The sequence below is a fragment of the Sarcophilus harrisii genome, chromosome 5, assembly GCF_902635505.1.
Source record: "Sarcophilus harrisii chromosome 5, mSarHar1.11, whole genome shotgun sequence".
Taxonomy (NCBI): domain Eukaryota; kingdom Metazoa; phylum Chordata; class Mammalia; order Dasyuromorphia; family Dasyuridae; genus Sarcophilus; species Sarcophilus harrisii.
The window spans coordinates 38,552,530-38,578,817 of record NC_045430.1 but is presented as its reverse complement, the minus strand read 5'-3'; the positions used below and the strand labels follow the sequence as shown (position 1 = coordinate 38,578,817).

Genomic DNA, 26,288 nt, shown 5'->3' with positions numbered 1-26,288 from the left:
TGTTATTCCTTATTTTTTTCTTTTCTTTTATTATTTGCCCATAGTGAAAGGACACTGCAGAACTTTATAATCAATATTGTTGTGGCAGACCCAAAAACTTCAGTTATTTTTCAGCTGTGTTCGACTCTCTATGATTCTATTTTTATTTTTTGGCAAAGATATCTTTCCATTTTGTTCCAGCTCGTTTGACAGATGAGGAAACTGAGGCAAATGGAACTTACCCAGGGTCACACAGTTAAATGGTGTCAGAAGTCAGATTTGAGTTCAGGCTTTTTTGACTCCAGGCCTGCTGCTCTATCCACTAGGAAGCCACCTAGACACCCTGCCCAAGGTTACGAGCATCAAAGGACCCAGATCTTCAGGTTTATGTTCCTGTGTATCATGCTGCGAAAGGATTCATTTGTGTAAAAAGCTTCTTTTCCTTTATCTGCTAAGCCTGTCCTCCTACCTGTCTCAGCAGGGTGACTGCATCTATGTCTCTGCCAGATTTCTCTTTTATGGAAATGTTCCCAACATCACAATGTGAGCATTATGAGATCATTGTCGAGATCAAGCAGGTAGAATCCTTTAGACCGTAGGAAACAAGGCAAGACATAAAGTGAATGCAAGAAACACTCTCGCCTGGATGCCAATTGGATTTGCTGCTCCCATGACATGTTTGAAAGCATTGTTCAGTCTCAAGGCCCCGCCCTCATTTCCCGGCCAACCTCCAAGTCTGAGAACTTCACGTCTTGCCTATGACAGGTACATGCAGTCCAGAGCTGTGGTACCCAGCATGCTCCCATGCACACTGAGAATGAAATTGGGAGCTTAACTGAGATAACGCATAAATACCAATGGGCTCTAGGAGAAGGGACTCAAGCTAAGCTGCTGTAAGCAGGGCTGTGGATATAAGTCAGCAGAGAGGGGAGATAGTCAAGCCATGAAAGGTCTTTGAGAGCCAGTTGGCTTCCAATCTCAGCTCTGATGTAGGTCTCTTTTAAAGGCACTTTGACTAATACTTTAGAGAAGCATCCTACCATATAGTTAACCAATCGGCACAGAATTTCACTTCTAAAATTTCTGACTCATCCGATGATACCCTATAGGCTTGCTTTGTATATTGTTCTATGCTCATCATCTCTCCCATCAGATTGTAAGTTTTCGAGGGCAAGGACTACCTTTTGCCTCTTTTTGTATCCCCAGCTCTTAACACAGTATCTGGCCCACAATAAGTCCTTAATAAATGATTTGGATAGTATTTTTTCCAATTAAATGTAAAGACAATTTTTTAACATTCATTTTTTAAAAAATTTTCTAAATTTTCTCCCTTTCTCCTTCACCATAAGGAATTTGATACAGGTTATATATGTGCAATCATATGAAACATTTATATTTAATAAATGTTTATTGATTAAAGATTAGCTTAAATGTTGATGTAGGACTGATTTTTCAACAAGTAAAGACAGGTTCATTTTTTGTTCTCTTTTTCCCTAATGCAGGTATTTGCAGTAGGAGGATCAATCTTTAACATCCTCTCCTTACTGTATGTTATTATTTCTCTCAATTCTGCTACATTTTCTAGTTTGCAAATGTCATCTGCTTCCTGCAGGGGGAAAATCCCCATACAATTTGGTACCTTACAGGGATGAGATTGGCATATTAGATATTATAATTGTGTTTGTCACAGTGAAGCAGAGTAGGGTCATGAAGAGAAAGACTGATTTGGAGTCAGGAAGATTGAAATTCTCTATCTGCTTTTGGCATATATAGAGGTGTAGCTTTGAGTAAATCACTTAATATCTTAAGATATATTTATATAGAATATGAATGCATGTGAGAGACATTTCTCAGGAGACATATGATTCAGAAGACAATGGAAGAGAGATAAGAATGTCTATCAGAGAAATTTGCACCTAGATAGCATTTATGGGGTAATTAGGTAGTGCAATGGATAGAGGAGTTGCAGTTGAGCCCCTGAGTTCAAGAACAGCCTCAAATATTGCCTAGCTGTATGACTCTGGACAAGTCACTTAACTGTTTGCCTCAGTTCCTCATCTGTGAAATAAGAAACAGCAAATTGTTCTAATATCTCTGACAAAAACAAAAAAAACCCAAAAAACCCTGAATGGGGTCACAGAGAATCGCATATGATCAAACAACAACAACCAAAAAAAGTCCAGTCCCTTTGCTTTACATATGAGGAAACTGCAAAAGACTTTAAGTGACTTTAGTGGTAGGTTCCTCATCTTGAGGGATCTGTATCCTAACTATATCTAAGCCAATCTGAGAGGAGGGAGTCACTGTGATATATTGATTAGGCCAAGAAGACTTGGATTGACATTCTACCCATGTGACCCTGGACAAGTTATTTAAACTCTCCATGCCCCAAGCAGTTTTGTAAGGCTATAAAATTTCTAAAAGGGGCCAACTCACTTCAGTAGAATATGTGTTGCTTAGGGCAAGGAAGTAAATTTTTTGTTTTCTGTTTGGTTTTTTTGCCTTTTCTCTTTCCTCCCCTCCCTCTCCCTCCTTCTTTCTCTCCTACTTCCTCTCTCTCTGTCTCTGTCTGTCTCTCTCTCTCTCCCTCCCTCCCTCCTTTCTCTCTCCTCTCTTTTTTTCTCTCTGTCTATTCTATCTCCCCTTGTGTGTCTGTCTTTCTGTCTCTCTGTCTGTGTGTGTGTGTGTGTGTGTGTGTGTGATCTTCCTTGCTACTTAACACAATGCTTGCCACATCAATAAATGCCTATAATAAATGCTTGTTGATTGATTGGCCGACTGACTGAAGAGAGAGTTTTCTCGCCTGAAAGTTCCCTATATCAATGAAGTTACAGGTCTACTCACTCTCTCTAGAATAGCAGCCTCTGTCCTATGGAAGATAGGGTCCGAAAATAAAATAAAATAAAAAAAGTATTGCATGAAAAAAATGAAACAAATAAAAATTTTAATAATAATGTAAGTCTAAAAAGAAATAGAAATAGAGACTTAGAGAATTTAATAATAATAACTTTAATAATAGCTTATATTCTCTAGCGTCATTTAATGTTTTGTCAAATGTTTTATACACGTTACTTCATTTGAGTCTCATAGCAGTCCTGTAAGGTAGGTGATTTTAGCCTAAATAGTTAAATGGGGAAACCAAAGTCTAGGTTAAATGATTTGTCCAAGAGTATATTCCAGCTGCTGCATCATCAACTCTGCTACCTTCCCCAAAATGAAGTTTGTCACTAGTGAGTCAATTTCTATGGATTAAGCATATACCATGCCAAGAACTATGCTATGCCCTGGGAAATACAAAGAAAGGTCAAATAAAAAGATAATAAAAATTGTCTGTCCTTGATCTCAAGGAATTCACAAGCTAATGAGGAGTGATAACTTTGTTCAACACAGCTTTGGGTCCCCCCCCCCAAAAAAAAAAAACAGTTTGTAATTATGATTTTCTGAGAGCCAATGTGAAATTTAAAGACTGGATGGCACTTTGGGCAGGAATTAGAAACTCCAACATGAGTGTTATGAATCTTCCCTTTCTCCTGCTGAGTCCTCCCCCATCTAAACCCCCACTTTGTTCTCTTTTCTTATCACTTCTAGTCTGCCCTCCTCACCCACCTCCTCTCATTCAGGTATTTTCTAAATATGGAGAACCATTCCCTATTATACCAAATAACACCATGTTGCTTAATCTACCCTGGGTTCTGCCAAAAACCCACAGTGTGGAAAAAAAAAGTGAGTTTAAATAAAATAAGTCCTAAAAAATTCATAGAATCTGGGTTCTGATCTTGGCTATGCCAGTGACCATGCAACACTGAAACTCTCTGGACCTCAGTTTCCCCATATGTAAAATGAAAGGATTAGACTTCATGACCTCTAAGGTTCTTTCGAGCTCTTAATCTAGAATCTTGCAACTTTTCTTTTTGGCCTCAGTTTCCCCACGCATAGGAGAGCATTACATCCCTCAGGGTCTGCCAATGCTAACATTTGCAGCCTAAGTAAGGCATATCGCATATGTGCCTTGCCCAGACTTTAGAGCCCAGTGCCTCCTTCCATGGAGCAGGCATTTAATCCTATTAAACAAACATTAATAAAGTCTTGTTGAATCAAAGCCCATGTGTCTCATCCTGTCAAACACATGCTGGGAAACATAAATTTATTTTAATAAAGGAAGAATTAGTTCCTTCAGAAATCCTTCCTGGTGCCTTTTGCCTTGCATAGATATTTTTAAAAAATCATTCTCTGAGGGTATTTTAGTTATCTAATGGAAGTCCCCTTCATAAGAACAGTGGAGCCCCAAAACAGGAATTAGCAACCTATCATTCATATACAGATATTTGAAGGATCATGGCTACTGAACTGATTTGGCATGTGAATGAACTGGAGTTCTCTTTTGGAGCTCTGAATCTATCTGTACCCTTTGGTTCTGGGTGACTTTGGTCTATCATCTTTCAACCATACCATATAGAAGAGTTCCCTAATAAGCTAGAGATCTTTTTCTGGGTCTCTTAACACTGTGTCCCAAAAGTCTTAATGTAGTTTTAATCTAGTAAAGCTTTATATACAAAGAGAGAGAAGGAAGGAAAGAAAGAAGAAAAAAAAAGAAGAAAAAGGAAGGAAAGAAGGAAGGAAGAAAGGAAAGAAGGAAGGAAGGAAGGAAGGGAGGGAGGGAGGGAAGGAAGGAAAAAGGAAAGAAGGAAGGAAGGAAGGAAAAAAGGAAGGAAGGAAGGAAGGAAGGAAGGAAGGAAGGAAGGAAGGAAGGAAGGAAGGAAGGAAGGAAGGAAGGAAAGAAGGAAGGAAGGAAAATAGGAAAGGAAGGAAGAAAAAGAAGGAAGTTAGGAAGGAACAAGGAAGGAAGGGCAGTTCCTGGCCTCAAAAATCTTACATTCCAATAGCAGAGAAAACACATATAAAGAAGTGGTGATTAGGAAGGGACCAGATGGTTTGTAACATTCTAATTCAATACACGGCTGCTTGTTATCTCTTCTTTCTATGTGGCTGCTTCTGTTCTGGTCCTATATTCTTGATGAAGTCTTTTATTCCACCTGTTATGTCATAGTCTTCCAGAATAATCAGCTATATTCTACTTAGACCTATTTGTCAGTTCATCAATCAAAAAGCATTTACAAAGAGCTCATTATTTGGTACCATACTAGGCACTAAGGAAACAATTATTGTATAATGAATAAAACAATCCCTACTCGCAATGGGCTAATACTCTAATGGGGGAGATAAGGGCATAAATAAGCATAAATAGAATAAATAAAAAGAGAATTGGATACAATAAATCACTGAATACAAGGCAGTTTAGAGGGAGGCAGAGGGTGCTGGGAAATGTTTGACATCTCTTCAAAAATGGTTCACACAAACACTTTTAGGTTTAATCTGTTATTAATATTTTCTTCATCACTTTCTTAAATTTATAGACAATCAACAAAACAATTTTGATTTATAGGTTGTTGATTACTAAGGAATGAACACTCATACTGAAAATTTGCTCCCATGAATTGCTATAGGAAAGATACTAACTTTGAAAGATAGGGAGATCAGAATAGGTTTCATATAGAAAGTGATTCATGAGTTGCATTTTGAAGGCAAAGATTCTCTGATGTTGAGGTGAGGAAGGTGGGCATTCCATACATGAATGATGGCCAAAACAAAGAAAAAGTGGTGTCAATGATGTAGTTTGATGTTAGCTAAGTTAGGGTCAGCCAACATTTATTAAGTGTTTATCATTTATCAGGCACTGTGCTAAATAAATAAATAAAGGTAAATACATAATGTGTGCACATGCTATTCATGCATTCGCTTTAAAAGTATTTATCAAGGATGCTTATGTTTATATACATATGCCTACATACATATACATGCATGTATACATACAAAAATATACGTTTTCAGTCATTATTCTAGGCTTTTAAGAATTCAAAGATGAAAACAGTATTGACCCTTAGGACACTGAAAGTTTGATTCTTGGGAGATGGTTGTAGTCCATGATTCACAGCCTTGTTGCATCAATTAGCAAATAGTACAATCAAAAAGATGAACTTTGGAAGCTTGGGATCTCCCTATGTGATTCAGCCCACTCTTCTCCTTCTATGGAATTTTAGACTACATTCAGGGTCCATCCGTAATATCTGCTCAAAGTATATGTTTTGATGGACTTTCCATACGATTTATATGTCATAATCTGGTAAGGAAAAGAGTACAATATGCCTCCCTCTCAAAAAATGTTCTTACCAAATGCTTTTAAATTTAATCTATTATTAATATTTTCTCCATCATTTTATTAATTTTATAGACAATAAATCAACAACAACAACAAAAAAAAAAAACACCTTTGATTTGTGGGTTTGTCTATTACTGAAGAGTGAATGCTCACACTGAAAATGTGCTCCCATGAATTCCTGGAAGAAGGATAGTAGCTATTAAGGGGCAAGGGATCAGGGAAAGTTTCATGTTGAAAGTGTTACTTGGGTAGCATTTTGAAGATTATGATATCTTTTGAGACTACAATATCTTGAATATGCTACTTCAAGAATGGGAGGTTTACACTTTCAAGCTTCTGAGCTAGTAGAAAGAGAGTATTTGGAATCAGGGGTTCTGGGTTCAAATCCCACTTCTAGTGCTCCCTACTGAGGAGCTTTGGGCAAATTACATCTCTCTGGGCAACAGATTCTCCTGTTATAAAATAAGAGGGTTTAGACCGGATGGCTTAAGAGGTCCCTACTGGCTATATGATCTGATCCAGCCTTCCAGTCCCCACACTAGTGCCCTCATGTCCTGAACCTATATGAAGACACACACCATCATCCTATATCTCTGTACCTGCCTCCCTATATTCTCCTGCCCTTTTCATTTGGAGCTCTAAGAAAATATTCAAATCATTTTATAGATGAATATTAATTTCTCTGTGATGCTACTCACAAGTCTCTGTGACTTCTCAGACTAAAAGATCCTTTCCTGGCCCCCATTCTCTTATATATGTTGTTTTCTCCTCTTAGAATATAAGCTTTTTGAGAATAGGAACTTATTTTTATATTTTGTATCCTCCTCTTAATGTATTCTTAAGCATTCATTCATTAAAATCAAGAAACCTGACAATTTTATTTTCTTTTGCAAGGCAATTGAGGTTAAGTGATTTGCTTAGAGTCACACAACTACTAAGTATTTTATGTCTGCAGCTGGATTTGAACTCGGGTCCTCCTGATTCCGGGGTCGGTATTCTATCCACTGCACCATCTAACTGCCCCCAGCATAATTTTCTTAACCAAGAAATGCAAAGCCAAAAGCCCAAATGGACTTTGTGATAAAAAAAAAAAAATCATTCATCAGTTCAGAGACTCCCCCACTAATCTACTTTAATCTTACATTCTAAATCTCTCCCTTTTCCTTTCACTTGCCAAAGGATTAGGAATCAGAGTCTGGTAGCACAGACATAGTCAGGCTATAATAACCTGTACTAGTGAAGACAGTTCTCTAGAAGGTGGTGACCTCCCAGCTTATTAGGAAAGTTGGTGGTCCATTAATCTGGGCTCCGGAAACAAGAAGATGGTTGAAAAAGATGCTTTGGGGGACCCTCTGCTTGCAGTCAAGAATGTTTCAATGTTTTTCATTGATACAGAATAATAGATGGATAATTGCTGTAACATAGAAGTTGGAATGTGTAACCTTCTAAGCAATGATCTCAGACACTATTTGTATGGAGGGAGGGGGTTAGCTTTGTTGCAGTGGAGAAGGAAGGAGAGCATAAAAAAAACTAGGTGGGAAAGGCTCCCTGATCTCCTTTGGCAAAATGTACATGATCCAGTCAGCTGTTTCATCCTGAATCTAGATTGGAACTCTTTTGCCATTCTTCCAGCATCACCACCATATATTAATTAATGCCTACTGTGTGCCAGGTACCATCAAAAATGGAAAGATTGCTGAAGTGTTAGACTCTGTGTGGGCCATTGCTGCAGAATGAAATTGTTTGTTTGCCTCCTTCCTGCTGTTAGGCATCGACTTGCTGATAGCCAGCTGCTGTTTTCCCAGGAACTGGAGAAAGTGATGCAAATCTTGAAACCCCAGAGTCATTAACAGCTATTATCCTTGGGGGAACAGGGGATGGAGACAGGAAGGGAAGGGGGGGAGACTTCGAAAGGACTGAACAAATGGTTTGATCACAGAATATTATCTCAAAGGTAATATTCACTAGTCCAGGGGTTTATGGATGGATTTTAGGGTTTCTGTAAACTTGGATGGGGAGTAAATACATCTGTATTTTTCTACCGTCTAACTGAAATATACCACTTTATTTAATTGTGAATGTAGTTAGCAAACATTATTCTGAAAAAGGGGTCCATACGATTCATAAGATTTTCAAATGAGTCCAGGAACAGAGGAAGAGAAGGAGGGAGGGAAGATTGAAGGAAAGTGGATAGAAAGGAAGGAGGGAAGAAAGAGGAAAAAGAGAAAGAAAGAGAGAGAAAGAAAGAAAGAAAAGCAGGATGGAATGGAAAGCAGAATGAAAAGAAGAAAAAAAGGAAGGAAGGTAGGAAGAAAGGAAGGAAGGAAAGAATAAGGGAAGAAGGGAAGAAGGAAAAAAAAGGAGGGAAGGAAGAAAAGGAAGGAAGGAGGGAAAAAGAAGGAAGGAAAAGAGAAAGAAGAAAAGGGAAAAAAAGGAAGGAAGGAAAAAAGAAAGAAGAAGAAAAGAGAAAAGAAGGAAAAGAAAGAAGAAAGAGAGAAGGGGAGAAAGAGAAAGAAAGGAGGAAAGGAAGGAGGGAGGGGGAAAAAAGCATGAATTAGGCACTTACTATGTGCCGGCCTCCATACTAAGTACTTTACAAATATTTTTTTCATTTGATCCTCACAACAGCCCTGAAAATTAGGTGCTCTTCTCCCCATTTTACAGATTTAAAAAAAAAAAAAAAAAAAAAAAAAAAAAAGGCAAGATGGACACCGGTTAAATGAGTCCCCGGGTGACACAACTTTTAGATGTATGTAATCCTATTTGAATTCAAGTCTTCCTGACTCCAGGCTGAGCTTTCTGTACTACACTGTACTATCTAACTGCCTCAGGGATTAGGCCTAGGGTTAAGGCTGGTCTAGGTAGCATAACCCATACCTGAATAGGAATTTGACCGAAGACCTTCAATTATATGTAATCATAACCTCCAGAGACTGCCTAATTGCAGATGTGAATATCTCTAATGGTTAGGATGTTTTCTCTCCAACATCGTCTCAATTTATCTTTTTATGGTCACTGTTCCTGGGGCAAAGTAGAATAAAACTGCCTTTCTCCATGACAATCCTTCAAATACTTGAAGCCAGTGATCACCTGTTTTTAAAGGTCTTTTAGACTCTAAATATCCCTAGTTCCTCCAGCCAGTCCTCAACAGTGCCCGATTTCGGCGCCCTTTAAGCATTTTCATCAATGTTTTGGAAACATTCCAAATATTAATTAATGCCTACTGTGTGCTAGGTACCATCAGAAATGGAAAGATTGCTAAAGTGTTAGACTCTGTGTGGAGTTTGGGAATATTCTTTAACTTGGGATCATAGAATCATGAGACATAGTTTAAAATTCACAAGACTCCCAAATGGGTCCAGGAACAGAGGAAGAGAAGGAGGGAGGAAGGATTGAAGAACAGTGGGAAGGAAGGAAGAAGGGGAGGAAGGAGGGAAGAAAGAAGAAAAAGTAAGGAAGAAAAGAAAAGAGAGAGAGAAAGAAAGAAAGAAAAAGAAGAAAAGAAAGGGCCCATAGAGACCAGCTAGTCCAGTCTCCTCATGGTGGAGATGATGAACATCAAAGGGAGGTTTGAAGGATCTATTCAGTCAATCTTCAAGGGCTTTCCTGGATCTCTTAACATTATATGCTTGCCAGTGAAGACCAGGGGTCATCCATCAACTCGTCTTCTCAAAGGCCAACAGGGTTTATTTTAAATTGGCTTATGTCAGGGATACAGCAGATCAGTCTAGTAGTTCAGGTTTGGGACTGGAATGAAATGAGACACTTGTAGACTGGACCATCAGTCAATGGAAGAAAATTTAATTTGCTGGGACATGGAAAGGATCCTCAGTAAGGATATAGCACTTTTGATTGAGGTAGATGAAACCCATTCTTATATTTATGTAGAAGTGTTCAGGCTAAGAGAACAGGGCATGGTGCCACATTTTTTAAGTCATAGCAGACATTGATTCCTTTTAGGCTGGATTTTCTTATAACTTTAAGTGGCCAGAAAGCCTCATCATGAGTTGGAATCTTAGAACTCTGGCCCAGTTAAGTCTCAAGGTTAGATTCAATTCCTTTAAAGGAGAAACTGGACTAGATGTGTGGGGTAAGGTGAGAGACTGGAGCCAGATGGTATGAACTCAGAAACTAAATTTATATCTTGAAATTGATGGACACTATAAATCAGGGCTTGAGTTACCATTTTGTTGATTTTTAGACTTAAGAAAATGATAAAAAAAAAAAACAATGTCAATAATGCTGATTAAACTAAAAAGTTTGTCATAACATTTTTTCCCTCTAAAAAGTTGGTTGCTAAACTTTTACCAACATACCACTGGATAGAACCCTAGAAAAAAATATCCCACGGAAATAGGAGAATAATTAATACAATAATAGCAATATTGTACAAACAAATAACTTCACGATTTCAAACAAGCAATGGTAGTAGGTAGTAGCCTACAGTTCAGACTACCTGTCTTCTGACAAAGGGGTAATGAATTTGACACAGAATGAGAAATACTTTTTTGGACATGGCCATTGCATCAATTTCTTTGGTTTTGCTACACATATATCTTTCAAAGGCTTTATTTTTCTTTTTTTCAAGTGAAAGTAGAAGAGAAAAATTAATGTTTGCTAATTAGGGGAATTTTTTTTTAATAAAAGGAAAGAAAAGTCAGTCTACATATGGCAGAATCTTGAAAAATAATGCTCTAAATACTTTGGTAACCAGGTCATTTTAAGGGACAATCTGGACTTATGGTGAGCTAGCCAGCTTATAAACTGTGGTGTATAATTTGCTAACTTGTAAATTCTCATACTGGGCTACTTTATTTCATTTCAAAAAGCTAGATTTATTGACCTTTCTTTCCCTGTCCCTGTTTTTAAATGCTTACTATACCCTTTTCCCTCTCATTCTAATATATATTGCTCTCTGATACAAAATCATATTTTAACATGAGAAAGATGAATACTTCTGTCTTTTAATTTTAGTTTTGACTTTTTGTTCATTTATTAGCTTTTCTCTTCCCTGTCTCTTTTAATTTCTTCTCCAACAAAATAAGAAGACCGGGGTCTACTGCTTTCCAAATATTATCCTGTTTGATCTTTATAATAATTCTTGGAGATAGATATTAATTATAATCTGCATTTGCAGAGGAGGAAACTGAAGCAGAAAGGTTAAATGACTTGCCCATAAGTCTTATAGCAGATAAGTGCATCCATATATTTGATGTAATTAATCAAATGAGTTGAAATATGTAAAATGTTTTGCTTCAAGCTTTCTGTAGCTAGCTATTGTTAGTAGTTAAAGGCTAGTAAATGCATTCAATGTAACTGAAGTAACCTTTATCAAATACTCAAAATGTGCCTATAGAATACTGTGATTGCTGTACTGAGAGGCCTGTATTTAATTAAATACTAATTTTATGCAAGGTACAGCTCCGTGTGCTGAGAATACAAAGACAAAAGACAAAATGATAATGATAAGAATAGAAATGGGTGTGGGGAGGAAGGTAAACAACTGACTTTACTGGATTATACATTTTGAAGATATGAGACTGATCTGGATTTTTTATTTCTAGAAATTTCAAAAATTGTTAGGCTTTAGCTGACCTCGACCCCATCTCTTCAAATTATTTGTATTTACTGGATATATATTTTGCATTTATTTTAATGCCTCCTATCATAAATTCATGTCAATTACACGGCCCTTGACATAAACTGACATGCTTTTTTAATTCTTTTTTCATGTGTCTTAATTTCCTGGGGACCCCACCATTTACTTCTTTGCATTTCTGTATAATACTTGACAATATGGTAGACTGATTCTTGAAAGATATGGGCCTGGAAGGCTGGAAGAGGTGTACATAGAAGACAACAGTATCCAGGTGGAGATGGTGAGATGGGGCAAAGAATGACCAAAGAGAAAGAAAGAGAGATTGAGAACTGTGACAGTGAGGAGGAAGACTTGGCACTGGAATGGTACCCATTTTTGAGAAGCTGATCTCAGGGATTTGAAATAAAAATTATAACAGGAACTCAATTAACAAATATAAAGAATATTACAAATAGCAAACAAATATATGTAAAGATTATCCTGAATGATAAGTAAATGTAAAGAATATTAGGAATAGTAAATAAGTAAAAGTTAAAGTATTATATAGTAAATGAATGTAAAAATATTAGAAATAGGAAATATAGACTATTATGAATAGTAAATAAATGTAGAATTATTACAAATAGTGACAAGATATAAAGATATTAGGAATACTAAATAAATAAAAATAAAATATTGCAAATAGTAAATAAATGCAAAGAATATTACACACAGTAAATAGACTTATGAATAATAAACAAATAAATGTAAAAATATTACAAATAGTCAATAAATAAATTCAAGTAAAGAATATTGTGAATAGTAAATACATAAACGAATGTAAAAAGTACAAGTAATAAATAAATAAATGTAAAGAATCCTACAAATGCTGAATAAATATAAAGAATATTACAAATGATAAATAAATAAATGTAAGGAATATTATGAAAATTAGTAAATATGAAAGTACTACAAATAGCAAATAAATAAATGTAAAGAATGCTAAAAATAGTGAATAAATATAAAAAATCTACAAATAGTGAGTCAGTAAATGTAAGGAATACTATAAATAGTAAACAAATAAAAGTAAAGAATATTACAACTAATGAATCCCAAAGTATAAAGAATATTATGAATAATAAATAAATAAATGTAAAGCATTTATAGTGAATAAATGTAAAGAATATTACAAGTAGTATATTAAATTAATCTAAGAGTTCAACACATAATTTTTGTTGTTGAAAGGAGTTTGTGGGAAAAAAGAAACCATTGAGAATCACTCACATGGTGAGTATGTGATGGGGAGTAGTGGATAGGCAGGTTTAATCATTTAATCAACAAGCATTTATTAAAAACCTATTACATGTCCCACAGTGGGGATACAAACATATAATTGAAACATTTCCTCCAGGAGATTGAGCGTTCCTTGGGAGATGGCGTTTATTTTTTGCCTAACTTTTTATCCCCAGTGCTTAGCTCAATATTTGATAGTAGTGTGCTTAATAAATACATGTTAGCTGAATTTGAATTTATAATCTAGATAGGGATCCATGTTAGAATCCCCAAGTTGGGGAGTTAGGACTTTGCCAGCCAGTAGTGGTTTGCCCTTCCTTCCGGAAGAGGACCATGACATCCAGGAAGTGATGCCATAACATGCAAGTGAATTGGTTTTAAGTGAGAGTGGGCTAAGTATCCCTGGGCTCACTACCCTATCTAGTGTGACAATACAAACTTTGGACACATTTTCACACTTCAGTCCAGGGCTTTGAGACCCATTAAACACATCAATCAACTTCTGCAATCTAATTTAATAACTTGAAAAAAAAGATTAGCCAAAAGATCCTTCTTTAATAATAATATATATATGACTTTATAATATTATTCTCATTAATTTCTCTAGGGAGAAGTAAGCATTTAGGGGAATAAGAGACAGAGTATTTTTTTTCTGAGACTTTATATCTTCACAGAGGGAATTCTCTCTCCCCAAGCAACTAATAGAGCCCTGTTTTTCTCCAGTGAAAGGTGCTAGACCTGTTTTTCCATTCAGTACTATTTCTTCCTGGAAAACCAGATGGTAATCAGTTCTGTCTATTTTCTTATAGGGAACTGGACCCTGTGATTTTTACATGGTGTGTATGATTCTATGGGTGTGTGCATATGTGCATGTGTATATATGAGAGGTGTGTGTGTAACAAAGTTATCAAAGGTTTCCGTACATTCCTGATGGCAGATTTTATACCTATTGCCTGAGAACTAGCCTAAGTAGGTTCATTACCAGGCTAGCCACAGAATGATGCATTTTTCAGCTATTGCAACTCCAGAAAACTTTCTACTAAGTTATGGAGGGATTGCAATCTGTCTCAGTGGAGAGAGTACTCCCTGCTGACAGAATCACAGCTCCTTAAAATATTTAAAAATATATAAAAGGCAGCCCCATGACCAACAGCTTTGATTGGGGTAAGAAAAGAGTTCACTTAAACGAAAAGAATCTCAAAAATCTTCTGTTGGTTTTGGATTCTGAGCCAAGTACAGTTCTGTTACTCCTACTCCTAACTAACAGATGGATTTCTTTTAGTGAGCTCACTATAGTATTATAGTACATGGCTTACAAAATGTTTTTCGCATAGCATTTTGGTGATGTATGTCCCGACAGTACTATAGTCCTGATTTTACTGCTGAGGAAAATGAGATAATTGGTGTGGCTAACCTTGTGTTGCTACTCCAGTGTCTTCCACTGAACCCTAATTCTTAGTAACAGAGCCAATCAGCAAGCATTTATTAATTGCCCACTATATGTCAGATTTGTGCTAGATGTTAGAGATGCAGTCAGTTAACTGGCATTTATTAAGCACTTTCTATGTGTCAGGTACTATATACTCTGGGGAAAAAAAATTCAAGTTTTTTCTCTTGTGTGTTTCTATCACTTGTACCTTGTACACAGGGTTAGGGATTGGATCTGGGAGCTTATTGGTATAGGTAACTCCCAGGTGAGGAAATACTGTCTAAACAATGCTAGATTGCCTTATAAGTATTGAATATGTTTACTATTATATGCTATATAATATTGATTATTATTATATATGTATATATATGTACATATACCTTAAAGGATTGAATCCCCAGAGATCAGGTGACTTCACCCGTCACACAACCCATTAAAAATCAGAGATAGGGGACAAAGACACAAAGATAGTCCCAGATTTCAAGAAAGTAACATTCTGTTAAGGGGAGAAAATTTGTATATATATGAGATATACAAAAGAAATGCCAGATAATAGGGGGTGGAGGGAGGGAGGCAATATTATTTGACGAAAGGGATTGAGAAAGTCTTCATGTGGGAATGGGCCTATTATATGTTATACTTTCCCTATAGTTCTCCAAGGAGGGTTATTAGTCTTCATTTCAGTGTTTCCTGACAACTTTAGGATACTTAAATTAGTAGTTTAGGATCATCTATTTAACTTGATAATTAAAGCCTCTACTTACCTCCCCAGTCTTATTTCACATTTTTTCCCTTTCTGCCACTCTTTGGTATAGTCAAACAGGCCTGCCAGCTGTTCTCCTTATGGCATATGCCATCTCTTGCTTCAGTCCCTGGAATGGAATCCTTCCTCAAATTTAGCTTCTTTCAAAGCACAGTGCAATGAGGACATTCTTAATTTGCCCTTCTCCCCACAGGCCATATGGAAGACACTTTAAAATCCAGGTCCATTTTGTGGATGAGGAAACAGCCCCAGAGAAACTGTATCACTTGCCCCAGGTCATACAAGTAGCCAGATCTCAGGGGTAGGATTTGAACCCAAGTTTAGTTCAAGTGATCTTTTCTTTGTATCTCTCTGCCTCCTGTATAACATCTGCTTATACTGTCTTCCTCTTGAAATTACTTGTTACTTTGTGTAAATACTTATCTTTGTATTTACAGTAAAGCAAGTTTTTTCTCTTGTGTGTTTCTATCACTTGTACCTTGTACACAGGGTTAGGGATTGGATCTGGGAGTTTATTGGTATAGTAACTCCCAGGTGAGGAAATACTCTCTAAACAGTGCTAGATTGCCTTATAAGTATTGAATATGTTTACTATTATATGCTATATAATATTGATTATATATATATATATATATGTATATATACCTTAAAGGATTGAATCCCCAGAGATTAGGTGACTTCACCCGTCACACAACCCATTAAAAATCAGAGATAGTTTTGGGGTCTTTGAAGCTCCTGGGTCAGCTTTCTATCCACTAAGCCACATAATAAACACTTAATAAATAATAAAACACAATAAATTCTCCTGTGTAGACATAGTCACGTCAAGAAAAGAGAAAAAGAGCATAAGAAATAGACTGATAAATTCAACAGGTGACACTTGAAAAAAAGGAGGACCTTGCAGATTTAGAGACGAAAGCTTAAAGAGACAAAAAAAAGAATAGAAACTGTTTAGGAACTAGTAGGAAACAATATTTTCTATGAGGGGGAGGAGTGTGATTTCATTGTGTAACGGTAGATGGGAGCCAGTTTGTGGAGACCTTTGAATGCCAGCCTAAAGAAGGTGCATTTTCTCCTTGAGTTCATACTGAGTCTGAAGTTTTGTTTTGTTTTGTTTTTTAGTCCTGTGCAAGAGGAATCTGGCGGCTGGGGTGTGGGGAGGGAGGCGGGGAGGGAGAGTTGAGGGAGGGGGAAAACCTAGAAGGGAGAGTGGTCAGAAGTAGATTGAAGCAATCAGCGAGAGAAGAAAGGCAAGAATTCGGGCAGTTGATAAATAGAATAGGAGCGGTGGGGATGTGGGGAGAGGTGGAAAGAGGCAAAATTTGGCAACTGATTGGATGTGGGGCGGGGGAAGGGAGGGGCCGCGTGTTCTGCACTTATAAATACACCTAAAGAGGCGACGCCTTTTTTTTTTTAAAGGGAGGAGAGGGAACCTTGGGAGGGAAAAGAAAAGTTTTCCTAGAGGTTGGGGCTGAGAGCTAGAGGGAGAGGGAAAGCAGAGCTTCCCGCGCCCTCTCGGGGGACCCGACTCTCCGAGCCCGGAGCCCCGCAGAGGGGAGGGGAGGGAAGAGGGAGGAGACTGGCTTTCCTCCGCCCGCTCTACCGCACCCAGCCTGCGGAGGCGCCGCCGAGTTCAGCAAAGAGTTAAGCTGGGGTGAGCTGCCTCTGGCCAGACCTCGGGGCACCACTCTAGGGTAGCCGCGCCGAGCTCCGGCCGAGCCGGGCGAAGGGAAAAGTTGGGAGTGAGCCTGCGGCGCGGAGCGTGTCTCAGGGTTAGCCGCCAGTGGCCGGCGGCTTGGGGAGCAGCGAGCACCGCCGCCACCTCCTTCTCCCGGAGCCAGGATGCCTGGGAGCGACACGGCGCTCACGGTGGACCGGACTTACTCTGACCCGGGCCGGCACCAACGCTGCAGGACCCGGGTAAGCTTGGCGCGGCCAGCGATCGAGGCGACCCGGAGGGCGCCGGGGACCGGGAGAGCAGAGGGCGCGCACGGACCTAGACCTGACCCTGATCCCGGTCCCGGCTCGGTCACCACCGGCCGCTCGGGCCGGGGGAGGGAGCCGGCTCTTGGCTTACTCCTTTCTTCCTCGCCTGAGCAGTTCCTAGAAATAGTTGCGTTTAATGAGTTCCTCCTCCCCCGCCTCCCGTTCCTCCTTTCTCCGCAACGCGTCCCAACTACGTTCGGTACCTCGGAGTTGGGGGGTGGGAGGAAGAACCCAAAAGACCCAGCTGCCTGGGACCCGCCGCCTGAACTTGAACCCGCAACCTGGGTTGGAAAAAGGGTTCGAGTGCAAGATTAAGCCCTTCCCGTATCGCGTCAATTCTAGTCGACAAGCATTTATTAAGCACCTACTGTGTGCCAGACACTGTCCTAAGGGCTGAAATGTCCCGAGAAGCTCCGAGGCTCTTCTCACAATAATGTTTTTAAATCCATAAAATATACAGAGTTGAAAAGGAAATTATATATATATATTAAGTTTCCGGACCCCTTGGACTCTTTCTGAAAAAGAGGGACCCAGATGGGTAGCCTTGTCCTCCAGAGAGCTGCCAGGCCGGCGAGGGTTCCCAGCATACACGGACTGGCCGCGGGTGCCGGCCATGGTAGTGGTGTTGGGGGAGGAGAGAGGTGCGTTGTGTGTCACTGGGACATTGAAGATAACAAGGTGATCCTCCCTTCTCCAGCCCCATATCCCGCTTTCTCAATTCCTACAGTTGGAGTTTCCTTGGGTTATCTGGAGAGTGAGCGACAGACACATCCTGGGCTGGCCGGATCCGCTTTGGCTTTGCGGGCTCTCTTGCGCTGGCGCCCCCCGAGTAGCTCGGTTTGAGTGGAGTCTGAGTCCCCACCGGCTGCTTCCCTGCTCTTTAAAACCTAGGGAAGCAAGCGCCCTTCTCATTGTTTGCAGTATAATTTGCTGTTACTGATTTTGGCTGTGGGCGAAAATAGCTCCTCTCTTCTGAGGCTTCTGCAGAGACGAGAAATTCAGGCTTTAGAATAAAAGATGAGGGGCCCAGCTTGAGAGAGCAGCATGATTTGATCTCTCCAAGCAAAGAAAAAAACAAGTCTTCCTCCTTGCAATATGCGTTGATTTTCTTGACCTCCCCCTATCTTTCTGGATGTCACAAATGGACGGATTTTTTCCGTCTTGCCTCTTCATGAAATGCCTTCCAGCCAACACCCTCCCTCCTCCACCTTGGCATTCGCTGCTGGCTTGGTTAAGTCCTTTGCCCTTTGCTCTGTAAACAGTGCCCACTTATTCCTGACCCCCAGGGTCTTGGTGCCAGTTTCTCTGTATAAAGTTCACCTGGGAAATTTCCTGATGTTCTGTTCTACCCACCTGGCTGAGCCATACATAGCCTAATCGAGTGACTGGTGAGCTAGTCATGTCTACCAGCTGTGGATACTACTCAGAGACCTTTTATTCTAGTCTTGCAGGATTGAATTATTAGCCCAGTCTTGATAAGACTTTTTTGTGTGTGTTTTGCTGACTGAAAAGTCAGTAAATATTCAGAAACTATGTGCCAGGAACTGGGGCTAAGGGTTAGGTACACAGAGAAACCAGAGTTTCTGTCTGCCCTCAAGTCGCTCATTTAATGAGGAGGACAATTTTCAAACAACTATGTACAGAAGGGATACATAGGAAGTCATCCACAGAGGAAGGGCACTAGAATTAAGGGAGATTATAAAAGGGGGGATTTTAGCTGGGACTTGAAGCCAGGAAGTGAAGATGAGAAGGGACAGAGCTTCAGGCATAGACAGCCAGTTAGGATGCCCAGAGTCAGGGATGAGTGTATTGCTAGAACAGAAAGGAAGATTGTGTCACTGAATAGTCTAGTAGTAGGAGGTAGGAGTGTGATTTTAAAAAACAAGAGTAAGAAGACTGGACATGTGGAGGGGGCAGATTTTGGGGAGAAAAGTCAAAGCAGAGGATTTTATTATCAATTGAACTATTACTAGCTAATTTCACCTTTGATGAGCAGAGACAGCATAGTCATTGGAAAGACAAATGAATTTGGAGTCATGTTGCTGTTCATTATATCTTACCATTGGGTTTTTCTTGGCAAAGATTTTGGAGTGATTTGCCATTTCTTTATCCAGCTCATTTTATAGATGAATTAACTGAAGCAAACAAGGTTAAGTACCCGGGGTCACCCAGCTAGTGTCTGAGGCCAGATTTGAACTCAGGAAGAGCAGACTTCCTGACTTAAGGCCCAAGGTCCTATTCACTTTGCCACCTAGCTGCTCCCTTTGGGGTTATAGAATCCTACATTTAGAGCTGGAAGAAACTTAGTGGCCATGGAGCTCAGAGTTCAGACACTGCCTCTGTCATACTATTTATTTGCATGTCTTTAGGCAAAGTCAATTAACTCTCTAAGCCTCAGTTTCCTCATCTGTACAATGAGGGAACTAGGTGATCTTGAAAGGACTCTTACCAACTCTGGTGAGTGACTCTATGATCCAATGATTATAGCATTTGGGTGTTGGAGGTCATGAGTTTGAATTCCAGCCCTGTGGTTTCAAACTATGTGCCTTTCCAGAAGGCATTTCCCAGAAACTTCAGTTTCTCCATCTGGGAAATGAGGGAGTTGGATTTGATCACTTATAAAGTCCCATAAAAGATAATAATTGCAAAAAAAATTATCTAAGTTAGAAAAAATAATAACAAGATTTCATTTGGAAGAACAAAAAGTTGGGAATTTCAAAGAAACCAGGAGGGAAAAAATGTAAAGGAAGCAGATTCAGTAGTGTCATACCTTAAACCATATTATAAGGTAAAAGCATTGTTGAAGTATAAAATGGATAATTATGATTATTTTTAAATTAAAATGTTGTATAAATGAAACATACAGCCAAGAATAGAAGGAATGCAGAAAATTGGAAGGGAAATTTTCATTGACAATCTCTCAGACAGATTGTAATTGAATTGGAATATTATTGGGGCGTAGGAAATGATGAGCTGGTTGATTTAGAAAAAACATGGGAAAAAAAAACTTTTAAGGTCCCTTACAACTCTAAATTTTGTAGCATAAGTCTTAGGCTAGGTTCTTTCCACACCTCCTCCCCTAACTCCATCTTTTTTTTTTTTTTTAAGCTTCTTATTTACAAAGCATATTGCATGGGTAATTTTTCCAGCATTGACCCTTGCATAACCTTTTGTTGCAAATTTACCCTTCCTTTCCCCCACCCCCTCCCCTACCTGGCAGGTAGTCCAATACATGTTAAATATGTTGAAATACATGTTAGATCCAATATATATACATACATATTTATACAGTTATCTTGTTGCACAAGAAAAATCAGATCAAGAAGGAAGGAAAAAGTAAAACTGAGAAAAGAAAACAAAATGCAAACAAATAACAAGAGAGAGAGTGAGAATGCTATGTTGTATTCCACACTCTGTTCCCATGTTTTTCTCTTTCTGGGTGTAGATGGCTCTCTTCATCACTGCACAAGTGGAACTGTTTTGAATCATTTCAATGTTGAAGAGAGCCACTTCCATCAGAATTGATCGTCATATAGTCTTGTTACCGTATATATTGATCTCCTGGTTCTGCTCATTTCACTTTCCATCAGTTCATGTAGGTCTCTCCAAGCCTCTCTGAAATCATCCTGTTGGTCATTTCTTACAGAACAATAATATTCCATAGCATTCATATACCATAGTTTATTCAGCCCTTCTCCAATTGATGGGCATCCACTCAGTTTCCAGTTTCTTGCCACTACAAAAAGGACTGCCACAGACATTTTTGCACATGTGAATCCCTTGTCCTCCTTTAAGATCTCTTTGGGATATAATCCTAGCAGAAACACTGCTGGATCAAAGGGTATGCATAGTTTGATAACTTTTTGAGCAGAGTTCCAAACTATGGTTAGATCCTTTCACAGTTCTACCAACAATGTACCAGTGTCCCTGTTTTCCCTCATCCCCTCCAACATTCTTCATTATCTTTTCCTGTTATCTTAGCCAATCTGACAGTTGTGTAGTGGTATCTCAGAGTTGTCTTAGTTTGCATTTCTCTAATCAATAGTGATTTGGATCACCTTTTCATGTGGCTACAAATAGTTTCAACTTCTTCATCGGAAAATTTTCTGTTCCTATCCTTTGACCATTTATCAATTGGAGAATGGCTTGAACTATTATAAATTTGAGTCAGTTCTCTATATATTTTAGAAATGAGGCCTTTATCAGATCTTTTGGATGTAAAAATGTTCTCCCAGTTTATTGCTTCCCTTGTAATCTTGTCTGCATTAGTTTTGTTTTACAAAAACTTTTTAACTTAATATGGTCAAAATTATCTATTTTATGATCAATAATGATCTCTAGTTCTTTTTTGGTCACAAATTCCTTCCTCCATAAATCTGAGAGGTTAACTATCCTATGTTCTTCTAATTTGTTTATAGTATCATTCTTTATGTCTAGATCATGAACCCATTTCAACCTTATCTTGGTATACGGTGTTAGGTGTGGGTCTATGCCTACTTTCTGCCATACTAGTTTCCAATTTTCCCAGCAGTTTTTGTCAAATAGTGAATTCTTATCCCAAAAGCTAGGACCTTTGGGTTTATCAAATACTAGATTATTATAGTCATTGGCTATTTTGTTCCATGAGCCTAACCTATTCTACTGATCAACTTCTCTATTTCTTAGCCAGTACCAAATGGTTTTGAGGACTGCTGCTTTATAATATGGTTTTAGATCTGATACAACTAAGTCACTTTCATTTGCTTTTCTCTTCATTAATTCCTTTGAAATTCTTGATCTTTTGTTCTTCCAGATGAATTTTGTTATTATTATTTCTAGTTCAGTAAAATAGTTTCTTGGGAGTTTAAGTGGTATAGCACTAAATAAATAGATTAGTTTAGGGAGTATTGTCATCTTTATTATATTTGCTGACCTATCCGTGAGCACTTGATATTTTTCCAATTGCTTATATCTGACTGGAAAGTGTTTGGAAGTTTTGCTTATATAGTTCTTGACTTTCCCTTGGCAGATAAATTCCCAAACATTTTATATTATCAACAGTTATTTTAAATGGAATTTCTCTTTGTATCTCTTGCTGTTGGATTTTGTTAATGATGTATAAGAATGCTAATGATTTATGTGGATTTATTTTGTATCCTGCAACTTTGCTAAAGTTGTGGATTATTTCTAATAGTTTTTTAGTTGATTCTCTGGGATTCACCAAGTATACCATCATATCATCTGCAAAGAGTGATAATTTGGTTTCCTCATTACCTATGCTAATTCCTTTAATCTCTTTTTCTTCTCTTATTGCCAAGACTAGCACTTCTAATACATTTGAATAGCAATGTGATAGTGGGCAATCTTATTTCACCCCTTATCTTATTAGGAATGGTACTAGTTTATCCTCATTATATATGACACTTGCTGATGGTTTTAAATAGATGCTGCTGACTATTTTGAGGAAAAGTCCATGTATTCCTATACTCTCTAGTGTTTTTAATAGGAATGGGTCCAACTCCATATTTTTGCTTGCTTAATTCCTTTAGGAGTTTCTCCTTTTTAAACACATAGTTCCTTAAGACATTAATATTAAAAAATTCTAAAATTGCCACCAAATTTATATATAAAGATCCCAAGTCCATTGAAATTTGGCAAAATTGTTTTTAAAAAATCTTTGTTTTTCCACACCTTCCTGTAGTCTTTACATAAAGTTTGACTCAAAAGAAGGAAGGGAAATATACCTCTCTTCTTTTTTTGCAGAAGTGGTGGACTGTGGTTGTGAAACATTGTATATGTTGTCAGCAGGGTTAAGCTATTGGTTAGTTTTGCTGAACTGAGTTATTTTTATTTAATTTTCCTCTTTTGTTTTTGATTCTTTGTTATAAGGGGTTGGCTCTTTGGGTAAGTGGGGGGATGCATTTGGAAATGAAAGTGATGCTAAAAACTTTGATGCAGTTTTTAAAAGATCCTGAAAGACCCTTAACTGTAGAGAAAAAACCTGAAATTTAGAACTGGGAGGGAACCTTAGAAGTCATTTTGTCTAAACCCTCCATTCTAGAGGATATGATTAACCAAAAACACACAGGTTAAGTAGCAGAGCTGGCATTGGAACTCTGGTCTTCTTGACTCTAGGGACAATGTGTTTTTCCTCAAATCAGAATAAACTCTTCTTCCTCCTTCTTTCTTTCTTTTTCCTTCTTCCTATTCTTCCTCCTTCTCCTTTCTTTCTTTTTCCTTCTTCCTATTCTTCCTCCTCCTCTTTTTCCTTCCTTCCTTCCTTCCTTCCTTCCTTCCTTCCTTGCTTCCTTCCTTCCTTCCTTCCTTCCTTCCTTCCTTCCTTCCTTCCTTCCTTCCTTATCATCGTCTTCTCCTTCTCCTCCTTTTAAAAAGTAAACCATGAACTTCTATTTCTCTTTGTCACTTTCTGAACTACCTTCTGCTGTCTTATGTGTAATTTTTAAATGCTTCATTGATGTTTTGTATATTTGGATTGGCCTTTTGTATAGCTAGCTTAATTCTTGAAAATTAGGAAGATTTCTGATTTTTTTAAAAGATGTTCTAATAATAATAGCTAGTATTTATATAGTGCTTTCAGGCCTGCAAAATGCTTTGCATATATCATTTCATTTATTCTCACAATAAACTTGGAAGGTAGGTGCTATTATTATCCCCATTTTACAGATGAACAGCTGAGGCCCATAAAGGTTAAATGGTCTACTCGGTTTCACACAGACAGTAAGTGACTGAGGGAGGATTCCAATTCAAGTCCTTTCTATTCTGAGCCCAGCATTTTATGCACTGTGGAAGGAAGGAAACAATCATATGTTAAGCACCCATTTGTCAGGATGTGGGCAGCTGGATAATACAGTGAGTAGAGGGTCTGGCCTCAGATTGACTCTCTGCAAGTTACTTAACCCAGTTTACCTCAGTTTCCTCATCTGTAAAATGAACTGGAGAAGGAAATATAGCAAATTATTCCAATATCTTTGCCAGGAAAACTCCAAATGGGGTCATAAAGAGTCACATGCAACTTAACAAGAACTATTAAGTGCTAAGTGATTCACAAATATTATCTCATTTGATCCTCACAACAACCCTGGGAGGTAGATAATATTATTATCCCTAAATTGATGAAAATAGAGCTAAGTTTCTGACCCCAAATTTGAATGCGTGTTTTCCTGACTCCTGGTGTAACACTCTACTTGCTGAGCTACCTAGAAATTTTTTTTTTAAAAAAGAAAAATTATCTTTAAAAAAATTGAATTGATGCTCTTTTCTTAAAAAAAAAAAACCAAAAAACAAAACAAAACAAAAAAAAACACCAACGCTTTCCAGTATCTCCCCTCCCCCCTTTCATCCCTCTCTTAATAAGATCAAGTAAAACAAATCAATCCATTGACCATGTCTGAAAATGTTTGCCTACTTCCTGTGTGTAGGAGTTCTTTAAGAAGAAATATAGTCTCTGATTTTCTTGGACATTTCCTTAATGCCATTTCTGTAAGTAACAGAATGAGTTGTTCTGAATGACAAGCCAGTTCTATTGTCTTCATCCTTAGAGCCTTGCTCAGCTGTGTAAAGCTGACTAATGTGACTCTTAGCCTTCTGGTAACTCACTTTACAAACGTATCAAAGAGTAACCTGGGACTGTTTAGATGGAATGACATAAAGGTGGGACTTTACTTGGATAGAAGCTTTCAGTTTTAGCTGTATGCCTTCAGGTGTTACCCCATTTTCAGAGCTGTTTTTGTAAACCAACAAAAGTTAAATAGGGGAGAGTTTATTTTTTTCCTTTTCAAGTCATGCTTGTTTAACACCTATTTTATAACTTTATGAGCTTGGTGATACCTAATATTTACCACATTTACTACTGGTAATTCATTTGGATATAGCTTGGCTATAGTGTTGATATATATATTGCCTTACTTGATTCCTGTTATGGACCAGAACTCTGTACTTGAAACAAAGATTCTTACAAGGTGCTAACTTGGTGGAATTGATAAGACAATGTTTATCTAGTTTAGCATGGTGATTAATAGTTCTCTAGTTCAGTACATGTACTTAGTACTTAATATAATTCTATTAGATTGACACCTGTTCTACAAGATTCACACCTATGATGATGTAATTATAATAGAATATATAAGCTGGGACAAACTCAGCCAGATTCATTCATTCCATTTCACATCATCATGGTGGCAGGCTTGTCCTCCTTCATTTCTCCACTAAGACCAAGGCCCTCTGAGCCAGAGATAGATTCAGAAGAGCCAGAGACAGACTCAGAGGGGCTCAGAGACAGACTCAGAAGGACTCAGAGACAGGCTTGGAGAAGACAGAAGACTGGAGGCCGGAGCACAAGCTCTTGGACTGAGACAGACTTCAAGACAGAGATTGTCCGGGTTGTCCTCCTGCTTCCCCCACAGAAACCTAGACACATTCTGGAGGACTTCAAGAAAGCTGGCCCAGGCCTCAGGCAAGGAAACTAGATTTTGAAGGAGATAATAAAGAATTTGGACTTTATCCCTGGCTATTCTTGTGGTGATTACTCAACTGAAACAAAGGCTGGTTCAAAGACCTCCAGAAAACAACTAGAACATTACAGATTCCTATAATGATTCCTGTGAAGTAGGTAGGGCAGTGAATAGTATTATTGTTGTATCCATTTTACAGATGAAAAAACAGAGAAATGCAGAAGCTTGCCACATAGCTAGGTAAATGGAAGAGGTAGTGTCCCAGTTCTGATTTGTAGTTGAAGGGACTTAAATTTTTTTTCTTTATTGTTATAAACTTTCTTATAAATTTGTAAACATTGGCAAAATGAGTCAAAGAAAAACTAAAAAGAATTGTATAAGAAGTTATGATATTTTGTTATATATAGTTTTGTTATACAAAACTATTCTGTTTGCAAATCTCTTCTATACTTCCTTCTCTCTTTTTAAAATACTTTTTAAAATTTTTGTTGATACTTTTCTTTATTTTTCTAATTTCTATCATTACTCACTAAGACCTCCTCACCCTGAAAGAAGTAGAGTAAGAATTACACTTAACAAATCAACATGTTGGC

At 38.0% G+C, this 26,288-nt stretch overlaps 1 protein-coding gene across 3 annotated transcripts in view; it reads left to right on the top strand.

Moving 5' to 3' along the window:
- Positions 1-570: 570 nt before the first annotated feature.
- The window catches only part of TMCC3 (transmembrane and coiled-coil domain family 3), a 130,109-nt gene continuing 104,391 nt past the window's right edge, over positions 571-26,288 (top strand). For 2 of the 3 annotated variants that reach the window (XM_031938903.1, XM_031938902.1), the window contains exon 1: positions 571-744. In XM_031938903.1, coding sequence (XP_031794763.1) covers positions 626-744 — 119 coding nt within the window. In that variant the 5' untranslated portion in view covers positions 571-625. Of the gene's footprint in view, positions 745-16,686; positions 17,180-26,288 lie in introns of those variants that run through there. The other variant, XM_003771029.4, reaches the window with a different exon arrangement.